The 23469-nt window shown below is 36.8% G+C and overlaps 2 protein-coding genes across 2 annotated transcripts in view; one reads left to right on the top strand and one right to left on the bottom strand.

Moving 5' to 3' along the window:
* Positions 1-1687, top strand: part of LOC137297624 (vacuolar protein sorting-associated protein 16 homolog) — a 31284-nt gene extending 29597 nt beyond the window's left edge. The window contains exon 23 of the mRNA XM_067829499.1: positions 86-1687. Within this exon, the coding sequence (XP_067685600.1) occupies positions 86-227 (142 nt within the window). The 3' untranslated portion in view covers positions 228-1687. The remainder of the gene's footprint in view (positions 1-85) is intronic.
* A 13733-nt stretch (positions 1688-15420) lies between these two features.
* The window catches only part of LOC137298977 (ETS translocation variant 1-like), a 73639-nt gene continuing 65590 nt past the window's right edge, over positions 15421-23469 (bottom strand). Inside the window, exons 9-10 of the mRNA XM_067831407.1 lie at positions 16686-16888; positions 15421-15861 (exon numbers count right to left, since the gene is read on the bottom strand). Coding sequence (XP_067687508.1) covers positions 15421-15861; positions 16686-16888 — 644 coding nt within the window. The remainder of the gene's footprint in view (positions 15862-16685; positions 16889-23469) is intronic.

The raw sequence follows: 23469 nt of genomic DNA, 5'->3' as shown, positions 1-23469 counted from the left end.
AACTGTTGATGTTATTTGGAGTGTCCTGAAAAGTGTCATCATCATCATCATCATCATCATCATCATCATCTTTTGTCTGTTCCAGGAACCTGAAGGCAGCAGCTGAAGCAGCATTTGAGAACCGCAATGAGGACGAGCTGAACACTGTGTTGTCTCGAGTCAGCCTTATGGACAAACAGTTGGCAGAGTCCATTCGAGCCATGAGGAATGAACTGGGCAAGAAGTAGAGATACTGCTTTAGTCATGTGTACACTGGAAACACCAAAGCATAATGTACAGAAACAGATAGTATGTATATGATAAACCAGTGATTTGGTATCCTGCTTCATCAATTTACTCTGCAACAAGGCGTCCAGATGGATGTAGAGATGCAATGCTTGAGTGTTCAATCTCATCATCTACCAAGAAAGATTAAGCTCTGCCTGATTCTAAACCATGAACTTAAAGAACTGAAACATGTAAGCTTTAAATTGTGAGTTAAAGTTCATTAATAATACTAGCCGGCCACCTGTACAGTGTGTGTGAACAAATGCATGATGAAGGGTTGCACAGTGTGGGTGCTAATTGGGGCTTCCACAGTTACAAGATGCATGATGGTCACGTGCTGGTGACTTCTTGTAACTGTTTAAACCACATCAGATTGTTTATCATGTGAGACATCCTTGTTTCTAAGGGCTTTGATTTTAGTGAAATATGATTCAGCAATGATTTGTAAGACTTGGAAATACTTGGGCTTAAATCTGTACATGCTGTGGTAGCATAAAGAAGGCCTGGCTTCAGTTCCTGCTTGGACACCTTGTGGAGATAGAGATTGTCCACCATCATTCTAGAACTGTGACTTGTTAAGCCAAAGCCATTTTTTCAACAGACATTCAGAATGAGTGAATGAATGTGTCCTCAGCAGTTCTGATGTTATTTTGGGGGATGTCTCAAAGAAGAACTAGGTCACATTTTAGAAGTTAAGGTATGAAGACACTTCTCTTCTGCTTGGACAGTCATCTCCCTTTCCTAATCTAGGATCATTTATATGAACCCCAGACGACCGATCATAATCTTTGGTCAGTGCTGCACTCATATTTTCTATTTTACCAAGTAGTTCATGAGTTTGATCATGTTCACTAGGGGTTTACTGCAGTAGTGATCAAACACACTGTGGTGTAACTGGTACTAAGCTGAACGCTGTGTTAACCCCATCTTGCAGATGTATGTTATCTTTATATTGGTGGGAATACCTTGTATATGGCTGAAAAACTGCTTAAAATGGTTAAAATGAATTTATTCAATCACTCTTTAAACTTTATGGTATGTGATAGCTAAAGGACATTTTAATGGCACTAAACATATTTTCATGTGATTTTGTTGACATTAAAACTTGCCAAACATCCAACATTCCAGACTTTGTGAATTTCAGTTGTGATTTGTTTAAATAAAAAAGTGGTAAGAGAATCATTATTCTAGATAGTAAATGACACAGACACACTGTTTGAGAGTTGCTAAATCAAACAGATTATCTTTGAGATGACATTGTTGAACAACCTGTGTATTTGTGAGTGCTCAGTATGTACTTGTGTTGTTTAAGCAGTCTGTGTGTGTGTTTGTTTGGTTGTTTTTAAATTTGTTTGACTTGTTATGATATGTCCATGTAAATATACACCTGTGCAATATCAATAAAGGTTCGGTCAGATCAGTTTTGTTTTTTCTTCTGTTTCTTCATTTATGAAAATTTATTTCAGCTTTGTTATTTCCTTTTTGTGATTTATGAGGAGGCTCACACTTATGTTTTAAGGTTATTTATTGGAATCAGATGAAACATCTCTTCTTTAGTAGTGTTATATATACATGTATCTGGCTTCTCTATGCATGGACTACAGTTATATTCATATTTAACAGTTGAAATTGTGCGAGTGAATTCGTGTGGACATATAGCCATGTATGATAGTAGCTTTGTCTTCTCAAGGACAATAATTAAGGAAAAAACAGTAGTTTTAGGCAGTTATTATTTCAAAAACCTACAGAATCAGTAGGGGTTTAATCTTTTCTATCCGCCCAACCTATAAATATTTCTCGCTGAAGCAAAATTACCAGTAGTACTGTTCTGGAATTAGACCAACCATTTTTTGTTATAAAAGTGTGTGTGATGTAGTTTGTTTCAGTTGTTTATTTGTTCCAGAAATCCTGGCGTGTTCTGATGTTTGTCTTGCATGTTATTATCCTCACCGACAAAGTATGTGTGAGTTTTGGGCTTAAGCCCCATCCATCTGTCCATCCATGAGGATAGGATCAGATCTTCTCAAAATCTGTTGTAGATAGGGGAACCCAGCTGGGTACGTGCTAGCAGGACATGACTGCCTTGATGAAAGTTTGAATACAGAAACAGTGTTACATTTTGTTGCAGATTTATGACCCAGCCATACATTTATGGACTTAATGCATGGTATCTCCAGTGGGGACAGATTTTTTCCAGACACCGCTATATATAGGGAAACCAAATGTTGTATGTGTTTTCTGGACATGAATGTTGTGGTGGAGTTAAAAAACATGAACCAAACAGAAACAGAACACTGTGGTGGGGATGTTGTTGACCATGTCTTCTTGTTTGATTTATCCTTCATTATATGGACTGACAAACGTACAGTTTTTGTTTTGCAGTTAATATTATTTTCATAATATGCCCCATGCTGCAATGGCAGAGGTAATTCAGTGGTCATTCAGATTGCTCGTAGGAGAACAGATATAATTTGCCATGTTAAATACTTTCGGTATGTTTTAGCAAAGTTGCTTGCTATTATTTAGACAGTTCATATTGATGCTTTTTTGTGAGGACGTGGTGGTCCAATGCTGCCAGGGGGTTGTGCAGAGTTACGTACCTTAAACATGGCAGGATTGGCTGGTAGTATCAGCACTGTTCTGATACTTGTAGGTTTCACCAAACCTTCATTACTTCTACAACATGCATCCATTGATACAGGTACATACACCAGTAAAGCTATTTATATTCATATACAGTATGGTTCAAAATTATTGAGAATAGATAAAGCATTTCATATTATTAAACGAGAACAAATCAGATAAAATTGAATGTATTGTGAAAGTGAACTGACCTTTTCATGTTGTGTAGGTAACAATTTAATATTTTATCAAGTCTCCTTGAGCTTCACGGCACAGTCTAAGACGGGTAGGCATACTTCCTATCAGAGAGGTTAGTGTCTCGTGAGTTATGCTGTCCCAGTATCGGACCACTTCTCTCTTCATGTCTTCACTTTTTGTCAACCCCTTTTGATTCACACATTCCTTCATCATCCCCCAAATGTTCTCAATGGGATTTAAGTCAGGACTATATGCAGGAAATGGTAATGCAGTCACATTTTTCTCCTGAAACCACTGCTTGGCATGTTTTGCGGTGTGTTTAGGATCATTATCTTGCTGCAAAATCCAGTCATTTCCATAAAACACATGTGCACTTGGAAGGAGAAAATTATCTAATATGTTAGTGTAGCGTTGACTTGTCAGATTTCCCTCAAACACACACAGCGGGGTCGTTCCTAATAAGGATATCCCTCCCCATACATGAAACTTTGGGCTGTATTTAGGTCGTCGATACAACGGTGCTGACGCAGACTTTGTCAATATTTTCACATTATTGGGATATACCCATATTGAGCTTTCATCAGTAAAAATCACATTTTCCCAGTCAAAGTTTTCATGTGCCAAACACCACTCAACACGCCTGTCTTTATGTTCTTGTTTCATGAGAGGAGAAGGAATTCCAGTCTTTTTCTCCCATCCAAGATCAATCAAATTTCTTCTAACTGTAGATTTTGATACAACTGTTGATCCCCTTTCTATCATTACATACCTGATGTTGGAGATGCTTGCCCTTTGCTTTTTAGACGCTAAAATTCCCAGCCGGACGCGATCTGAGAAGTCCAATTTTCTGGGTCTCCCTGCTCCTTTCTGGTGCCCAAAATCCTTTCCCTCTTTAAAATTCTTCCTAATCCTATACACAGTAGAAAGAGGAGTTCCTGTTCTCTCTGCCAGTGTATTTACATCATCAATTCCTTGATTACACAACTCAAAAATCAACCTTCTTTTATCTTCAGCAGACATTGTTGACAGTGCTGAGGAAAATGACGTCTGCTACAAATTCAGGGGAGGTAACTCTAATTGTACTATACTCAGTAGGCCAAGATGAGTTACCTCCCTTATACCATTACTTAGTTTTAAGTATCAGTGAATCAGTTGAGGTGTTAGGATAGCTCAAAGTAAGAAGAAAAATTCTCAATAATTATGAACCAGACTATAGATGAATCACTGAAATCATAGCATTGAGGCATCCCAGTTTTGTAGATCGATGTTCATGTTGTTCATCACTGGATTGTCTGGCTTAGACACGGTTACTGACAGACTGCCACAATAGAGCTGGCATACTGCTGAGTGTGACATTAAACACAAATGAATGAACCAACCATAGCGTCAAGATTCCCTTGTGTAAAATGCATGCTTTTTGTAGTGATGTTTCTTCTGTTTGTTTGAACATTGGCTAAAGATTACCAAAGACATGTTACTTTCCATTCAAAATAATTCATGGTCAAAGTGGACCCCCTGATTTCTTTTTGCAACATATCATGTCACCTTGGCTTTCATTTATGGACTCCTTTATGAGCTGAATTGATCTTCCCATGCGTAAGTGATGGAGGATGTGTGAGTGAGTGAGGGTGTGAATGTGTGTGAATAACAATGTTGACTTCAAACTATTATTTGCAGTAATGAGGTTCTGTCATGTGATTGTCACTGATGCTTTCAGTCAGAAGGTAGACAGGTCCTAACTATACAGTTTATGTGCTTGGTACATGAATTCAGTTATGGGCAATTCTGCTTTGTACATCACCAAAAAGTAACAAGGGAGATAACTATTGCAGGACCACTCAAGTATGTGTCTGCAGGTCATACTCTGTCATCAAACTCTTGCATTTGGTCAAGATACCCAATAAGCAAAAGCATGTGCCTCAAGTGCTTTCCAGTTTTATTTAATTTACTTCTTGATGTTTTTAAGAAAACAATTCAACTCATGTCTTGCACATTTGTATCCTGTGTGAAGTTTGTGTTCATGTTTAATGAACTTTCAGATGCAAATCTGTATTTCATTCAACAAAATGTTCATACTGATACTAACAATGACATTTAAATATGTAATGTAGTACTGTGATATACATGGACGGCAAGTTTTTTGTCTTGAAACTTTAATCATGTCTTCTCTAGATAATATGACAACAATAGTAAATGATATCTTCCAGTTTAGATTCTCAACACATTTTACTGTATTTGTCCACCAGCTTCTTCAAGAGAAACCTGTTCAGAAGATATTGCAGATTATCTGTCCTACCTCCACAGACTGTTGTTTTTTCAACCTATGTGTGTTCAGAATTTATTTTAGGATCTATATTTCACATTTATAAATGTTACTTCATTTGGATGGTGAGTATAAGGTTTGCATTGTCAAGCTCCTTGAATTCTCAGAAATGGCCTTAGTTCAAGGTCTGATGAAACTGAAGCTTTTTATCTCCATGTGGGGTGATATAGTCAACGGCTCATCCATCTGTCCATCCGTTCATCCACCCTTAGTCATTTCATTTCCAGAGCATGACTCAAAACTCATTCAATATCTTTCAAACATAATTGGTACATATATCAAACATGACCTAAAGAGGTTCCTATTGCTATTTGCAGATTTTTGTCATTTTTATTTTTCTTGGTTTCCATAGAAATGATTCGGACTTAGTCTCAAGAGAGAGGGAAGGACTTTGTTTCTGGAGCACAGTTTGATAAAAGTTCAGTATCTTTCAACAGACGTTGACGCAGATCTTGACATGGTGCCATTTGATATTTACAGATTTTTGGCATGTATATATTTCATGATTTCCATGGAAATGATTTGTACTTACTCTAAAATAACATCAAGCTGGACTTTAAGTAACAGTCAGATGATTTGTTCTTTCAAGTGTGTGTGTGTGTGTGTGTGTGGCGGGGGGGGGGGGGGGAGATGGGATGGGGGGGAATGGGGAAGGATAAGTAATCTTTTGATGACTTTTGTTTTGTTAATTGTTACTGGGTAATTATGCCATATACAATAACACAAGCTGTGAAACCATTGGCATGGCCAAACAATTCACAGTTCTATTATGATGTTCTGACTGAATCATGAGCACAGTATAGAACAGTAGTGATACTAGATGTCCACAGAGACTGCCAAACATTTTTAATGTCAGTTTGCATAAATATGAGTAACATGCATTGACATGAATAATATGGGAATACATGATAAAGTCAAAATAGGAATTCACGTATGACATCATTTTTGAAACTTGTATGTTTAAGTTGGAGGAAATGTCTTTTACATGTCTGGAGAAAACTTTGAAACCTTTACTGTTGCCATGGATTTTGTACCTTGAACAAAGAATTATGAGCATGATGCTTTCTCCCAAATCAGCATAGAATGAACATGCTCTACTGTTTTTCTCAGAAATTATGAATATTGCTCAACATAAAGGGAAAGTTAGATGTTGGAAAGTTAAGGACTTCATTCTTGTCAGAAGTGTGTAGATTGTTGTGCTACACTGACTCTTTATGCATAGATTCAGATACTCCTATTTTTCATGTTCTAGTTGGTAATTCAGTTTAAGGGAGCTGGCTGTTGATAGTTATTAGCATCATACCTGATGTCCATTTTCAATTTCTTTGCAAAATTACCTTATTCTGACTTTGCCAAACTAATTGGGAATTCTGATTCATATCCATAAACATAACACACAGGATACTAAACAAAAAAGAATGTGGACATCTCAATAGTATGACAGCATGTTTCAGAAAATTTCAACTTGTTTATTCAGTTAGTCTTGGTGTTGAACGCAAACATAAAAAAAAATGGTGCCCTTGAGAATGCCTACTTCAAACCTAAATGTTCTACCCCCAAAACAGAACTAAATGCTTACGGTCACCTTAGCGCTAAGACCGTAAGTCCATCTTAAGGTGTGTGAGTTACAGTCACCTTAGCGCTAGGACCTTAAGTCTGTGTTATGGTATGTGAGTTACAGTCACCTTAGTGCTAAGATCTTGAGTCTGTGTTAAGGTATGTGAGTTACGGTCACCTTGGCGCTAAGACCTTAAGTCCATGTTAAGGTGTGTGAGTTATGGTCACCTTAGCACTAAGACCTTAAGTCCATGTTAAGGTATGCAAGTTACGGTCACCTTAGCGCTAAGACCTTAAGTCTGTGTTAAGGTATGTGAGTTACAGTCACCTTAGTGCTAAGACCTTAAGTCTGTGTTAAGGTATGTGAGTTACAGTCACCTTAGTGCTAAGATCGTAAATCTGTGTTAAGGTGTGTGTTATGGTCACCTTAGCGCTAAGACCTTAAGTCTGTGTTAAGGTATGTGAGTTACAGTCACCTTAGTGCTAAGATCGTAAATCTGTGTTAAGGTGTGTGTTATGGTCACCTTAGCGGTAAGACCTTAAGTCCATGTTAAGGTATGTGAGTTATGGTCACCTTAGCGCTAAGACCTTAAGTTTGTATTAAGATATGTGAGTTACAGTCACCTTAGTGCTAAGATCGTAAATCTGTGTTAAGGTGTGTGTTATGGTCACCTTACCTCTAAGACCTGAAGTCCATGTTAAGGTATGGGAGTTATGGTCACCTTAGCGCTAAGACCTTAAGTCTATGTTAAGGTATGGGAGTTACATCACCTTACCTCTAAGACCTGAAGTCCATGTTAAGGTATGGAAGTTATGGTCACCTTAGCGCTAAGACCTGAAGTCCATGTTAAGGTATGGGAGTTACAGTGACCTTAGTGCTAAGATCGCTTTGTAAAATGACATCCAGAATCTCTGAAGATAGACTTTTAGCAGCATCTATGAAAACCATGTTGTTGTAAAAAGCCACATGGAAATGTTCGTCAAGCGGAATAGTGGAGTATGAAGTTGAATGAATCAAATGTGTGGTAGAACTGAACATGGTTCGTTTCTAATATAGCAAAAGGTCAAGCAAATCCTTTGAGATTTTGAGAATCCACATGCTATTAACTCTCTTTGCTTACTACTCTCTGTCAGTATAGAAAAGCCTTTCACTGATTGTATTAGGGATTATTGATAATCTTTGAGACCTTGATTATGTGAAACCAGAAATGTTTCTCTCTGTATGGATGTTTATGTAGCTCGTGAATCTAGTACCAGAGGAATGTCCATATCTTCAGTTGTAAGCACCAAGAGTTGATAGTACTGGTGAAAGTTTTGGAGCACCCTTAGAATTCAGCACCACAATTTCTCGTGAGGACATTCCCAGCCGGTATGGTATGGTAGTTTTCTTGCTCAGTTGATACAGAGATCACATGTGTCACATTATTTTATAACGCTCATATTCCAAGTTTGTTGATCAAATAACAAAATAGCTGCCTCCTTGGTATTGTGTTTCAGCAGTGAGAGGAGAAGATCAGTGTTTCAATTTCCAGCAGCCTCATACCAGTGTCGGGTGGGACAGTACCCTTGTGGTTAAATTCGACCATCATTTCAAAGGTCTGGGTTTGATTCCTCACATGGGTACAGTGTATGAAGCCTATTTCTGGTGGACCCCACCTGATATTGCTAAAAGTGGTGTAAAACTAAACTCACTGTCTCATATCAGCATCATTAAAGGCTGGTACTTGTTGTTGCCCTGCCTGGACTTACTGGGATAAAACAAAGATTGGTGGGTTTGGAGTCATTTCAAACACAGCCTGGTAGTTCAGTGAGGTAGCACTAAACACAAGCATTTGTTGGGACCAACAGACATGAATAAGCAGGTGGTGGTGGTTGCTGTGAAGACACAGGTTTGATTCCCTTCATTGGATAAACTGTTTTATGCCCATTTCTGATGTCTCCATTGTGATATTGCACGAATGTTGAAATTACAGGCTAGTATTTTCAGATTAATTGATAACTTTTATATATTTCAAGATTTCCTTCAGATTGGTCTAGAAGTGGATTGGGGCCAAGTATCACCCCCAAGTATCACAGACCTCTGACGATCATGAAAGACAGCTGTTATAATGTCCATATGGCCAAACAGCCCCAGGGAGAAGGCAGACCTCCTGATAATGGCTGAACTATGGCATCAAGGCCAAATTACCTGCCACACCAGTTATCTCTAAGGGGATCAGGTGGTTGTGTCACTGGTTGTTAGATGGGTTAACTCTCTGAGGAGGACTCTCAGCTGTGATCTGGCTAATTGTGAGGTCTTCCTACCCTAGGGCATTTGTCACCAGCCATTGTAAGTCCTCATAATATCAATCACTTGTTCCTCTGCTCAAAACTGCCTCAGTCCTGGGCCAAATACTAGAAAAGTGTCGTTCTTTTAGGATCTTTCAGCATGAGTAAAAAGTATTCAGTAATTCTTAAGACTCCTCCCAACTTCAGAATATCTTGTTGTTTTGAATTAGCCACAGAATGTGTCAGGTTACAAAAACCAAACAAGGTTTACCTTCAAGGATTGACCCACACAATCCACAGACCAAATGAAATTGTCTGAATTTGCTGCTACATTGTATCTACATGTGGCCAAGGAGTAATATGCCTGGGCCGCCTTTCACAAAGCAAGCTGATCGTAATTTGTTAATGTAACCTTAGTGCTTGTTGTTCTGGTGTCTGGTAGTCAGCACTAAGGGGCTAGAACTAGAACTGGTAAGATCAGTCAGTATAATGTCTCATCCACAAACAACTCAAAACATTTTTGATATTCCAAATTAATTTCACCTCTTTTCCATCCAGCAAACTTTTAAGCAGAATTTTAAGGCACCTTCAGTGAAAGTCTGTGTCAAACCCACCCTGGTTTGTTTGATCCAGATTCATTATTTACAGGATACCTGCAATTTACCTGGAATATTTGTGGACTGCAAACTAAACTCACTCACTCTACATATATTGATAAAGCTCACAGCCCATCACACCTATGTGTTGAATACTCTCATTGCAAAATGCATAAGTGATAAAACTTTTATCATACAGTAGTTCATGCAATATCAGCCATCTATCATTCAGATACTGATTTGTCGATTGTCTCACCCTTGTTGCTGTTGTCATCGTTGTTGTCATCACCATCATCATCATCATCATCATCATCTTCGTTGTCATCATGTGCATACTCATAGAGCATGCTCAAAGCACTAACTTTTTACCTTTCAATAGATAGGTTTGAACTCCTATTCTCTCTTTTCATTCTCAGCTCCTTGTGGAGCATGAAACCTAAGATAACTATGAGCTAAAGGTTAACAGCTACATTACCATCTCACCCTTCAGGGTTCCCATTCACTGCTGGGAGAACACTGCCACATTAAATACAAAACCACTTTTCAAAGAACACACCTTATCTAAGTACATCTGTGCATTCCGGAGTGATTGGTTAACTCTCAGGGAGTCAAGCTATCACAAGTGGATGTTGCAATTTCATTGGTGTCCAGAAATGTCCCATCATGGCTGTGAATGACATTTCAAAAAACATCCGCTCATTCATCAAGTAGGTTATCAGAAAACATTTAAATAAAATAAATGACAAGTTAAGAAATATGAAATTTATTCCTTCACAGTACATATTTGTGGCATGTGACAGATCAACAATATTCATGACTAGAGAGTAACAGGATTTGACAAATCACATTTTCAGAAATAAATAACCAGCTTATGTATATACACATCTCTGATGTAGACAAATACATGTGTGCATGCCTACAGCAAGTTGTAAGGATAATAGTATATGTTTGCTTGGTTAGTGAGATCATGAAGTTTATTTACACATTTAGAATACTAGCTCTTTCACTGGCATAAGACACAGGATAGTAAACAAAAAGGATATGGATATTTCAATGGTATGGCATCGTGTTTCAGAAAATTTCAAATTTTGCATTTCGTAAGTCTTGGTGTTGAATACAAATCATTGATTCTCACAGATCCAGTTACCCAGGGATTTGTCAGTACCAGGTGTTTATTGTCATTGTGGTTTGTTTTCAACATTTTCATTCAAATTTAGAATAGTCAAGTGGATCATTCTTTCACTGCTTTCAGTTATCTTTATTATAGATACACCCTAACTTCAGCACTAGCTATATATGAACTAAGTAAGAAGAATATGAAATATCCCGTGTAGTCTATGTGCAATGTTTGATGGCAGTATCAGGTTTTATCATCAAGATGATATTGAACAGAGTAATCAGGACAATTAAGATTGATGTCTAAATATATGAGACACAGGGACAATCATCATCAGCAGGCTGTTTTAAGTACTTGAAACTAAAGTTAAGGGTGTGATGGTTATACAATGACTGAATCACTTTGGTACTTCATATAAATAATGTGTAAAACAAAATGATTATATCAACATTTGTTCTTTTTTTGTAGAGAGAATTTATCAGGATACTCAAAAGCAGGGTTCTGGATGAGATGGGATATACAACTATAAGCAACCAGCTGGAAACTAAACAACAAAATGTTGTTTCAGAAAATTACAAATTTTGTTTATTGTTAGTCCTGAACTACTCAAATGATTGATTCTCTTAGGTCCTGAGTCATAGCTACCAGGCTTGCACATGGTTGTTGCTAAAAGGGTTGGGCAATACCTCAATACTCTCTAGATATAAATCTTTGCAAGCTATCAGGCTTACACGAAAAAAATGACTCTCAAATTACTTGCTACATGCCTAGGCTCAATTTAATGTATTCAATGTATTTTATACATATGACTCAAACTTTCTCAGATTGTTTTAGTATCAGCTAATGATTATTCCATGTCTGAAGGGCATTGTCATGCTATTTCATGTTTTATTTTCAAGTTGCACAAATACAGTATAGCACTAGAAGATGTAGAACAATGTGCTGACACAATGAATGAAACTGTACAGTAGACACACACAATATGACAATGAGAAAATAGCACAACAGTAAACATTGATAGAATCAACAAGGTAAAGCCAAAGAATTATACACTTAATTTGTTGAATATAAACCATGTAACAGATACAGCTCATATAAATATATACATTGCACCAGCATCTCAGAACAAAATAAAAATAAAACCGTTCAGATCAATGTCATCTGAACTGTATGTTCTAAACACAGCTGTTGAAGAGTATATGTACATATTGGACACAAGATACAGGTATAGGGCTAAATATGGTTGCATTTGTCAATGTGTGACTCACTTCCCATGCTAAGATACCTTATGCTGCTTTCCTAAAGAGTTATTTAAAATGTTAAAAATGTATCTATTCTTGCCAAATTTCATGAAATACTAATTACATATGCATTGTATTTTAATAAAATATATATTTCTTAATCATCAAAAATGTCAAAAAAGTCACATGAAAACTGAACCAGTTTGAAAAAAATATAGCAAGATAATTGAAAAGTATTTTCAGCATTTACTAATTTCTGATGTTCTATGACAGTTTGAAAACCTGTGTAAGATAGTCACCCTGGACTTAAAACAATGAGAAATGACAGAATAGTATTTATATAATTTGACATGGCAGCAAGAGCTCTAGACTTAAACTCATTGTTTGAGTGAACCAACAATTGAAATGAGACATTGTTTTCATTGCTATTCCTCGCAAGTAATTGAAAAAACCCAACCTATTTCATATTTAGCTTATTAGAATCCTCTTTCGTGGGATTTATGTTAACAATTATTATTTTTCACAACAGGCATTTCAACAAGTATTCATGATGCAGACTAAGGTAGAAAGTACTATTACAGTCCTATTCTGTACAAAGTGATGGGCAATCCACTTCAAAGGATGTCAAAATAGTTCCCTGATTTGACTTGAGGATGAAAGGTTGACTTTGTGAGGGGATTCTTCCATAACAGGCCAACCATTAATTTTTTTAAGGAGGCTGGTATTTTTATCTGCAAGAGACTATTTTTTTAAGTGCTTCTCAACATTAAAAAATATAATTCTGAAACAAGTTGCCAACAATCGTTTTCAAAACAGCATGATATTAGTTTTTAGAAGATCAAGCTGGTACGGTGAACATTTTTGATCGGTAAAAACTGTCAGTCATATCATTTATTTACAGGTTTTGAAATAGATACATCCATATTTTTTTAAATCTCAAGCTCCAAACTTATTTCAGCCAGGTTCCGAAGACCTCTTCATTCCAGTTGCTTAGGCCAGATTAATTTTATTTCTTGTTTCACGGATCCGCCAGTCATAATTTTTTCAAGAATAAGAATAAAAATAAAAATTAATTTTCTCTGCTTAAAAATAAAATCATAATGTAACCCAAAATGTAAAGATACACAACAATGTTTTTAGATTGCATTTTGCCCCATATACACTTAATAAATTGCCAGAAGTAAAATATTTTTAGCATGTAGAAGGAATATTACTTTGGTGATTTTATACATATTTTTTCCACTCCTTCCTTTAGATTTTCTGAGGTTAAAGATATGTAACACAAGAAATCAAATCGGTCTGGCCAAAACATGAAAAAGAACAACTCAGACCATGTCTGTCTGCCTAAATATTTAGCTACTGAAACAGTAACATTCTCTAAGACAGTTAAACAAAAATACAGTCAAGTCTTGTTGAACCGAACACCGTTTATCTGACAATCGATGTTATTTGATGCTTTTGTTGGCAACAAACTGAATAAATGTAATTTAATCTCATTTATTTAGTCAAACTGCCTCGTCAATCCAACAATTTTATGTGCAATGGGTGATGTCAGTTTAACAAGACTTGACTGTACAACTACCATGTACGCATGAATTGGTTGGACAGAAAAATGGAGATGTTTCTTGAGATTATATTTGCCCTCAGTCTATCTGAGACCTTAGAACACAACATAAAGTATAATTCATAATTCACCCTTTAAATACAAATAAATATATATTTCACTGTACAACACATCTGTAACAATTCAAATCTGCTACACAGCTTTAAACAGAATTTCATATTTGCATGTCAATTTGTTAACTTTTTTAAAAAATTTGAATCCTGCATGAGATTTATACAAGATCGTCCATGGTTTCCAGGATGGAGGACCTTCTAGCACCAGCAGAGACAAAAACTGGTTTGAGAATGATATGAAACATCTCTCAAAAATATATAATGATATTGAACGATTCAAATTCAGAACATAAATGGCGATGACACGGAGATTACTTTTCAAATCACGATGAACTCTAAGGTACTTTCATTTCCAAATAAGCCCCTTCATGTGACATACCTACCATTTCTTTTGTATGAGTAAGTGAGTATGATTTTATATTGTGATTTGCTACATTCCAGAAAATCAAGGCAGGATCTCATACTTGTCTCTCAGTCCCTGAACCACATTATTTTTCCCTATTGCCAGGCCATTTCTGCAATGCTAAAGCCATAAAGAAGTCTAGGTTTCAAATGGTTCCTCAGTTTAAATGGAATTTTATTCTGGCAAAATGTAATAGTCAGGGACTAAATGTCGCACTCAGGTTACTTTTTTTAGTGGGTGAAGGGGAAGTCAAAACGTGGGCCTCAGACCTCAGTCACGTTTCTAATGTAACATTGTGTTCTACAGTACAGTAATGGCGGGTAGCCAGCCTTTGTTTGAAAGTAGATTTGGGTGTACTTTCCTCAGTTTAACAACTTCAGTGATAAACAGAACATCATATCATATCATATTATATCATACTATGTTTACGACACTCATTCTGAAATATTCGCATATCACCCACTTTTACTCAGGAAATACTAATATTTAACCACTCATGTCATAAACATAATATGTCATGGGCTCTCTATAAAATCCTCTGTGACCTTTCTGTATTGTAGAACCTTTGATGACCAGGGTCCATGTGCACCAAACAATCTTAGCACCAATCTTACTCTAACATAGGCTGAAGACGGTCTTAGCACTAAGATCACATTGTGGAAGTGGGACTAGACCAATGCTCAGTCTCTGATTCTATATAATTTTGATAGTAACAAACTAAAATTCTAAATTAACTATAAACTGAAAAGGAGTCCAAGGGAGACCAGAGCATGAACCTGTGAAATCTACACTTGTTTGATTTAAGGCTTTAGCATTGCAGGGAGGGCTCCACAGTAGGGGAAAATAATGTGATTCGTGGACTGTGAGACAGACTAAAGTGGGCCCTAAGGCCATCAGTGCAGCCTTGAGGTGTTTCAGCTGGGTTGATATGGGTGTTGAGCCCAAATTGATGCAGGTCATACATGGTTTCTGCTAATGTGAGATCACTGAGCACAGTATTACTGACAATTCTAGACACCCATTTTTATCATTATTATAATCATTGTAAGTAAATTTCAAAATTACTCTGTCCAAGTCTGAAAAGTGGGATTTAGAAATGTACTGTCTGATGTATTGTGTAACAGATTTGAAAGCGTTGTCCATCTTTATAGTCAGTAGACACAGCCCTCCATGTATGATCCAGGACCATACATTCGCTGTACTTCTTGCATATATTGTAGACGATGTTGCTCCGCTGTCATGGGACTGTTTGTATGCTGGGACGGCATGTTGAAGCCACGCATACTGTGGGACATGTGAGGATTGTGGGCATGTGGGGGTGTCGTAGTTAATGCCAGCGGCTGATTATCTAGCTGCTGATTGGATGATTTTAAAAAGTCCTCTTTGTTTGGTTCGCCTTTTAGGATTGGACGATGGTTATCTGGGAATGCCATTGAAAACAGAGCCTCTGGGTCACAGACAAATTTATACACGTAGCGCTCCCCAGCTACCTTCTGCATGATGCCTTTCTCATAGTAATATCGCAGAGACCGACTGAGTTTGTCATAGTTCATAGCAGGGCGGTTCTTCTGAATTCCCCATCGTCTTGCCACCTGAAACATGACCAATATTATGTGCTATTTATCTGCAGACATAAGAAGGCAAAGATCATTCAGAAAAGTATTAAGGCAAATCTCAACCTGAAATAAGCATCCACTATATATTGTCAATACCAGTCTTGATTATCTGATAAAACAGATCCCATTTGGTGTATAATGTAAAACAGTTCTGAAAATCATGAGTTAGCTGAGCAACACCTGATCAATGATTCTCTTCATTGTCTCACACCCTCTTTCACTTCCCTTCATCAGACTTCTTCATATGACTTTGGTATTGTGCCCCCACACCACAGCCCTTCCAACACACACACATCATTGCCACAGTCCACAGTCCTCAGTCCAGAGCCACACACCTACCCAAGCCATCGCTCATCCACATACCTCCAGGTCTTAAATAAGGCTAAAATGGATTAGCTACAACTGATTCATTAAAAATTATTACAAGCACAGCACAGCTGCAATGTTCATATGCATTGCTACCAATAAGGAATCTTTAATTTCACTACATCTTCCAGTTCAATTGCTATGTTTTTGGTACAGATTACATTTCAAAGATAGTAATTATTGGAATGCTTTACATCCCTTCACTGACTCTGGAACTGGGGAAGTCGACGTCTAAACCTCTTTCATCATGCAATGAGCAGTTGGGCAAACTGGTATTTAAGTGTTCAAATCCAAACATATATGAAACTTATTTCCTGCATCCTCTGCAGTGCTGTTACTTGGATACTGCTAAAAGTGGTCAAAATCATACCTCCTTCCCTTTCCATTCAAGAAACGGATTCTGTATACAGTTGTTATTCAGTTTGATTACCCACCTCCTCTGGTTCGATGAGTTTGAACTCCAATCCCCGTCCTGTCCAGGCAATAAAGGTGGAGTTTGATGGGTCATCCAGCAGTGCCACCAGGAACTGCCACAACTGCAATGACCCACGACGCTGGTATGTGGGCGGGGCCCCATCTCTGTGGTGATAGCGCTCAAGATACAGATCCCTGTAAAACTCAGCCTTCATTTCCATACCTGGAAGAAATGTAGATTCTGTAATTTCTGGTGTAATGAACTGACCTACATGTCACTGTACTCTAGAAAAACTATTATATATCATATCACATAATTATTTACCCCATTCCAAACATGACTCTCACTGGTGGACACATCCTTATACGTACATAAATCACTTGTTACCATAACACACATATCTTTACAGAAAGGCCAGATTCCAACCATGAATCACAAATATCAATAAGCACCATGATGCAAATAGATGATATCACCAAGCACTATGAAGCACATATATCTTTAACTGACTAAGCTCCTTGAGGCACAAAAATGACATCACTAATCATTACAAGGCACAAAGATGATATCACCAAGCACTATGAAGCACATATATCTTTAACTGACTAAGCTCCTTGAGGCACAAAAATGACATCACTAATCATTACGAGGCACAAAGATGATATCACCAAGCACTATGAAGCACATATATCTTTAACTGACTAAGCTCCTTGAGGCACAAAACTGACATCACTGAGCACTATGGCACACAAAGATGATATTGCTTAGCACTATGAAGCACACAGATGATTATTACTAACCAATATCAGACATTTAGATGATATCACTGAGCACTATGGCACACAAAGATGGTATTGCTTAGCAGTATGAGATACATAGATGATATTACTAAGCACTATGAGGCCCATAGTACATATACTCACAGTACTATATTACTAATACAGTTACTTGATTCATGCACTAATAATTCAAAAAAGAAATTGAAGCTGAACTATATATTGGACATATCAATATAGAACCAAAGACATATAACATATAGTTGAAACCTTAGCTTCACATTTGAAAAAACAGTCATGATATGCTAGAATATATTAGTGTATTGGGACAGCGGGAATCATTCATCAAATCAAGCGCATCACTAATTAGATGATGGGTCTTTTGGCAACCTTCAATAATACAAGCAAAATACAACATTTAAAAATCAAAAATATTCAGTGTAAACACAGAGTTAATCTCTGAAACAAAATGATATCAACTTCTTCAGCTTCAGCCAAGGTCCATCTTTTCAAAAATTGTAAAATACTAAATCCAGATAGTTTCTTCATGGTAATGTCCCAGATGATAAATTTACACCACAGGTACCCAAACCAACAGTGCTGATAAAACCCCATCCATGTCATCAGCTTCACCAGGGAAGTTTTCAATCAATCATGTCATTTTTTCATTTAAACATCATCTCAGTACTCTGAATGAGAAGCGCTAAAAACCCTAGCCCAGTTGCAGCAAATCTTGAAACTATAGCGCCACTCAATCGAAATCCTTTGTTCGCTGACTCAATACAAAAACCTGTGTTTTTCTATACAGATTGCTCCATCTTGAATAATCAGGTGTTACTACAGTTTCATTTAATGAGATCACGCTAATCTTGACCTGAATACAAGATCAAGTGAATGTGAGAAGCCTCATTCGTGCATCAATCCCGCTATTGCTGTTTCCGTGGTCTCTAAACTGTCGCACATTGACAACAAATAACTTGTTGCTTTGTGGCCTCTCAAAGACAATGACAGTTATAAGATAGACACAGATAATAAATCTGAACATTCAGTAACAAATGCAGGGTTTTGACACAGTCAGAGAGACCTCAGCTAACATTACATCAATTACACTGATATCCTGCCACTGTGAAAGTGTTTGTTGTATTCCAATCAATTGCTGCCAAGCATAAAACAAATGACAATGTTCTTCATGTTTAAAAAATACATGAGAAGATTGTTGTTATTTTTTGTAAAAAATCTCAGTTCATATGGTTCCAACCCATAGAGAGAAACGTAAGCCATGATCCAGAACTAAGATCTGATTTTCAGACGATCACTATGAAAACAACCAATGGTTTCAATCCATGCCAAGAAACATGAGCCATGATCCAGTACTAACATCTGACTATCAGACAGTCCCTGTAAGAACAACTCAAATGGTGTTCCAGAGCCTTGAAGAACCAATGCTCAGGTTACAAGAGTTGCCTAAATGGTCCAGTGATTAATTAAGCTTGGTGACTCTGGACCAGACACTTCAGTAGTGTTGGGAATTTGTTGAAATCTCACAACTGATGATTGCTTTAATACTAACAAACAATCATACAAAACATTGGTTGGCATCATTTTTCAGATTTTCCTATCTGGGTTGTTATTGCAGATATGTATAACATGATGCAACTTGCTACTTTAAAGGGATGACTAATATATAATGTATATAAACTTTCTTCAGTCTTCAAGAAATATTCAGTCATAACTTGTCAGTTAGTCAAGTCAAATTTCTAAGAAATAAACACATTTTCAGGCCCTGGCAACTTTGAAGATATGTACCATCATCAAGTATTTCAAACACCAAAAAACAGTAGTTCCAAAATCGTTTGTGTTTGATTATGAGAATATTTGATCAATTGCTTGGTTGTTTGGTCACTGCGACCACTTTCTGTTATTTCTGTAAATGGGTAGACCACTACACTCCAGTGATTGTTGTTGTGGTTGATTTTATGAACAATGTCTACAGTGGCTGGAATGAAAATGTGCCATCAAACAAGTCACTAAGAATGACTATACCATCTTCCTTAGTACAAGAAGCATAGGTTGGACCTAGTCTAGCATAGGAATTTCAATTTATGATCAGACATACAAGTGTGCAATGTAAGAATGATTATCTGAACCATGTCTGGCTTTAATTGAAGCATTCCTAATTCAGTGGTTGATAACTGCACCATCACCATGGTAATATAGAAATAAGGGTCACTGCCATTGTCATTTGGAGATACAATAAAGAACATTTAGCATAAGTATTTTTAGAACAAAGACAGACATAACATACTGTGTTTTGGTTGCAGCCTGTTGCTGCATAGTGTAGTTAAATATGCGCAATGAACTATGGTTAAAATGAACTAAAATTCCCTTTGAGTAAATTTCCACTGCATTAGGAACTGAGTGAACAGTTTCCAAAATATAGATTCAAACAGATTTAAACCTTCTTGTCATCACCATAGCTGTTCTTAATATAGGATATTTAAGTGGTCAATGTCTTACCACCTCCATCACTGTGGACCTTCCTCCCAAATTAAGCTACAGTGACAAGGAACCCAAGAAACCTGCTGAACCAAAGTAACAGAAATATTAACTAATTCAGGGGCTAAAGGATAATATTCACAATTTCAAAGAGTGACAGAAGACACGTTGTTGATGTTACAGAGTACACTCCTACCGGAATTGTCTCTGTACCATATTCCCTATGATTAACAAGTATGCATATGCTAATCTAATACGACACTAGACATGTAGTTTACTCCCTGCCGAGGAGTTATTGCCCTTGGCAAGATTTGGCACACTGATCCTGTGACAAAATCACTAAACTTTCTTTGAAGCCAGAGACACTAAAAAATATTCTGAGCATAAAAAGGAATAATTTATTAGGGCAGATAGCTGTGGGGTGGAGTCTCCACAGGAATCATTCTGGGGTCTGTGACGTTTCTGGTTCAGTTATGGGAGATGGGTCTCAAAACTGATTGAAAATGTTAATTGCAAAATATGGTACGAGTGACATTATAATATCTCTATACAAAACTTTTAACATTGTGGAATTTAAAACTAACTTACATTTATAGCAGCATTTTGAGTGAATCAATTATTTGGTGATTACAGATGGATAAACATATGAAGACAACCTGATGTAGCACAATGGTCTGCATCAGGTGAACATGAGGGTTAACACCTGGTGAACAATAGGTGAACATCAAGGATAACAACAGGTGAACAATATATGAAGATCAGTGAACAGTAATTGAACATGTGTAACCTCCATCTTAGGACATGTATAATCTCCATCTATGGACATGTCTAACTTCCATCTATGGACCTGTGTAACCTCCATCTATGGTCCTGTGTAACCTCCATATAAGGACATGCATAACATTCATCTTTGGACATGTATAATTTCCATCTATGGACAAGTATAACATTGATCTATGGACATGTATAATTTCCATCTATGGACAAGTATAACATTCATCTATGGACATATATAATTTCCATCTATGGACAAGTATAACATTGATCTATGGACATGTATAATTTCCATCTATGGACAAGTATAACATTCATCTATGGACATATATAATTTCCATCTATGGACAAGTATAACATTGATCTATCTATGCCATGGCTTCCAGGACCCAGGCTGACACACATCAGCTGTCCCTAGGCTGTATAAACTCTGTCACCAGCACATTAAGTATTAATATTCCATTCTGATGATATCTGTCTCACTGAGACAATCATCAGCTTCTCTGTAGGCACAAACCCACTTTAGAAACATAATTAATTTTGCAACGAAGAAAATTGACAAATTACTACACTGTGTAAGATAGTTCGGACATTGGATGGACACTGCCATAGGTTATGCTGAAACTGTATATCACCACAGTGAATGACAAATTATCATAGCTAGAAACATATCCAAGGATGAAATACATATAGAAAAATACAATTATCCAAAACCAGACCATAATTTTATATCTTAATTTCCTTTGTGTCACTCCTTGGGAAGAATGAAAGCATGACATGACTCTTTATTTGAAATGACATTCTTCACAGGACACAGTGTGTTAATAAATGCGTCAGTTTCATAGGATATTGTTTCAAGAAAGCATCATTTGAAAAGTGTACTAAAAAGCCACAGCTGTGGTAGATACTGAAAATGTAAATACAGAATTAACTATGAAAACCAAGTTTTACTTGTGTCCTCAAATAAAATCTTATTCATCCAAAACACTCATCCAGACTAAGTGTCTTGATCTGTAAAATGCAGAAAACCTTTTGAAATTAACCACGTTCAGAAGTATAAGTGTATCTTAACTTTCAGTGATATCTCCCAAACAAAGCATGAAGGCCTCTATTTTTCATTGGTCCTGTTTTATTTCATAAAATGTGACTCACTCCACAAAAACAGATTACCATTCACTTGATATTTCTATGATATGAACTGGAATTGTAACGCTATGATTTCAAAGATGTTCTGACATTTGCATTAGTCCTGGGGTGAATACCTGTCTCTGGATAGGTGTAGAGGAAGCCATGTACGCTGAATAAGTTCATTATACATCAGCAGTCACTGGGCCTACCAGTACAGTGCTACTTTCCATTTCTAATAAAACACATAGCCTGAATCTGGAATGTAGAGACTGAAGAGGAAAAAAATTATTGTTGTAAATTAGACATTCAAAGCAACACATTTTATAAGCCCTTTTGCATACATTAGTATCGCTAATATTAATATCTCTCCTCCCACTGATCCTTACTCCCCTCCAACCACTGCCCCTCCCGTCTGATCCCCATCCCCCTCCTCTCTAATCCTCCTCCCCCTCCCCACAAATTCTATACCACCCTGTGGTGACAGCAGACAAGGCATTCTGTGACTCCCTCAATTATACTATAATCATCAATACTAGCAATTTATATTGGAAAAATTTACATAATTACCCTTGAAAATGAACTCAAACCTCAAGCTCTATAATAAAGGGTCATTGACAACGCCATAGTCATGAATTATGGCCTAGTAATTGCTAACCTAAAGATGATAAATTTTCTCAAAACCTAAGAAAGCCTTTTGTAGGAATATGATATGGCATCTTCACATTATAGTAACCGTGGCAACAGGGCTTGGTCACTTGACAGGAAACAACTAAGGTGGATCATCAGTGGTGGAAATTCGACTTTTCTGACAGAAGATTTACTTGATGTGATTGAGCTGATTGTGGTGTATTTTGACAATGTTCATGTTTCACACCACACTTGATACAGCAGAGCAGTGTTGCTGATTGCAAGAAGGTTGTGGGGACTCATTTACACAACATATTCCTCCTGTTATTGGTATCAGCCAGATTTGCATGTAGTTGATGTGATCAGGCTGATTTCCACACATTGCTGGTACCTAATGAGGATTTTGATGGGGTTTTTTTTAACCTTTCAGTGGTAAAGCCTTCGAAATCAAATGTTAACTGATTTTATGGATGTGATCTCTAAACACAAATAGTAAAGCTTAGGCTGAATGAAAATTTACATAGATCTAATTTTATATATTTTTAATTACATTCATATCAAATATTTGACATATCTGAAATATTTTGAACATAGTGTGTTCCCTCTTACAAATATATTTTAGGAAAAATTGCTGTTTTTAACAAGATCTATAATCAAAATGATTTTGACCAGATTAAGTTCACCAAAACAGTTACAATAACAAATACCCCAAATAAATAACTATTTTCACAAATATGTATTTATTTTCCACTCTCACATAAATAACATGATACACCATGGAACATTTCATCTACTATCTAAACCCCAGGTGTATCAGTTAACTGCCATGAATTATGAAGTTGACACCCTTGCTTAATAGTAGCTGAAATGAATTAACACAAATGATTATTTGGTTATGACATATTTCATATAGGAATCACGTTTAAATGTAAGTTTTTCAATTTTCAAGTGTATGCTTTAAGGGTGGTCAGTTTAGATTTGTCAATATGATAATGTCAAAAT

This window comes from Haliotis asinina, chromosome 10 (assembly GCF_037392515.1).
Source record: "Haliotis asinina isolate JCU_RB_2024 chromosome 10, JCU_Hal_asi_v2, whole genome shotgun sequence".
NCBI classification, from domain to species: domain Eukaryota; kingdom Metazoa; phylum Mollusca; class Gastropoda; order Lepetellida; family Haliotidae; genus Haliotis; species Haliotis asinina.
This window is presented reverse-complemented; position numbering and strand designations above follow the sequence as displayed.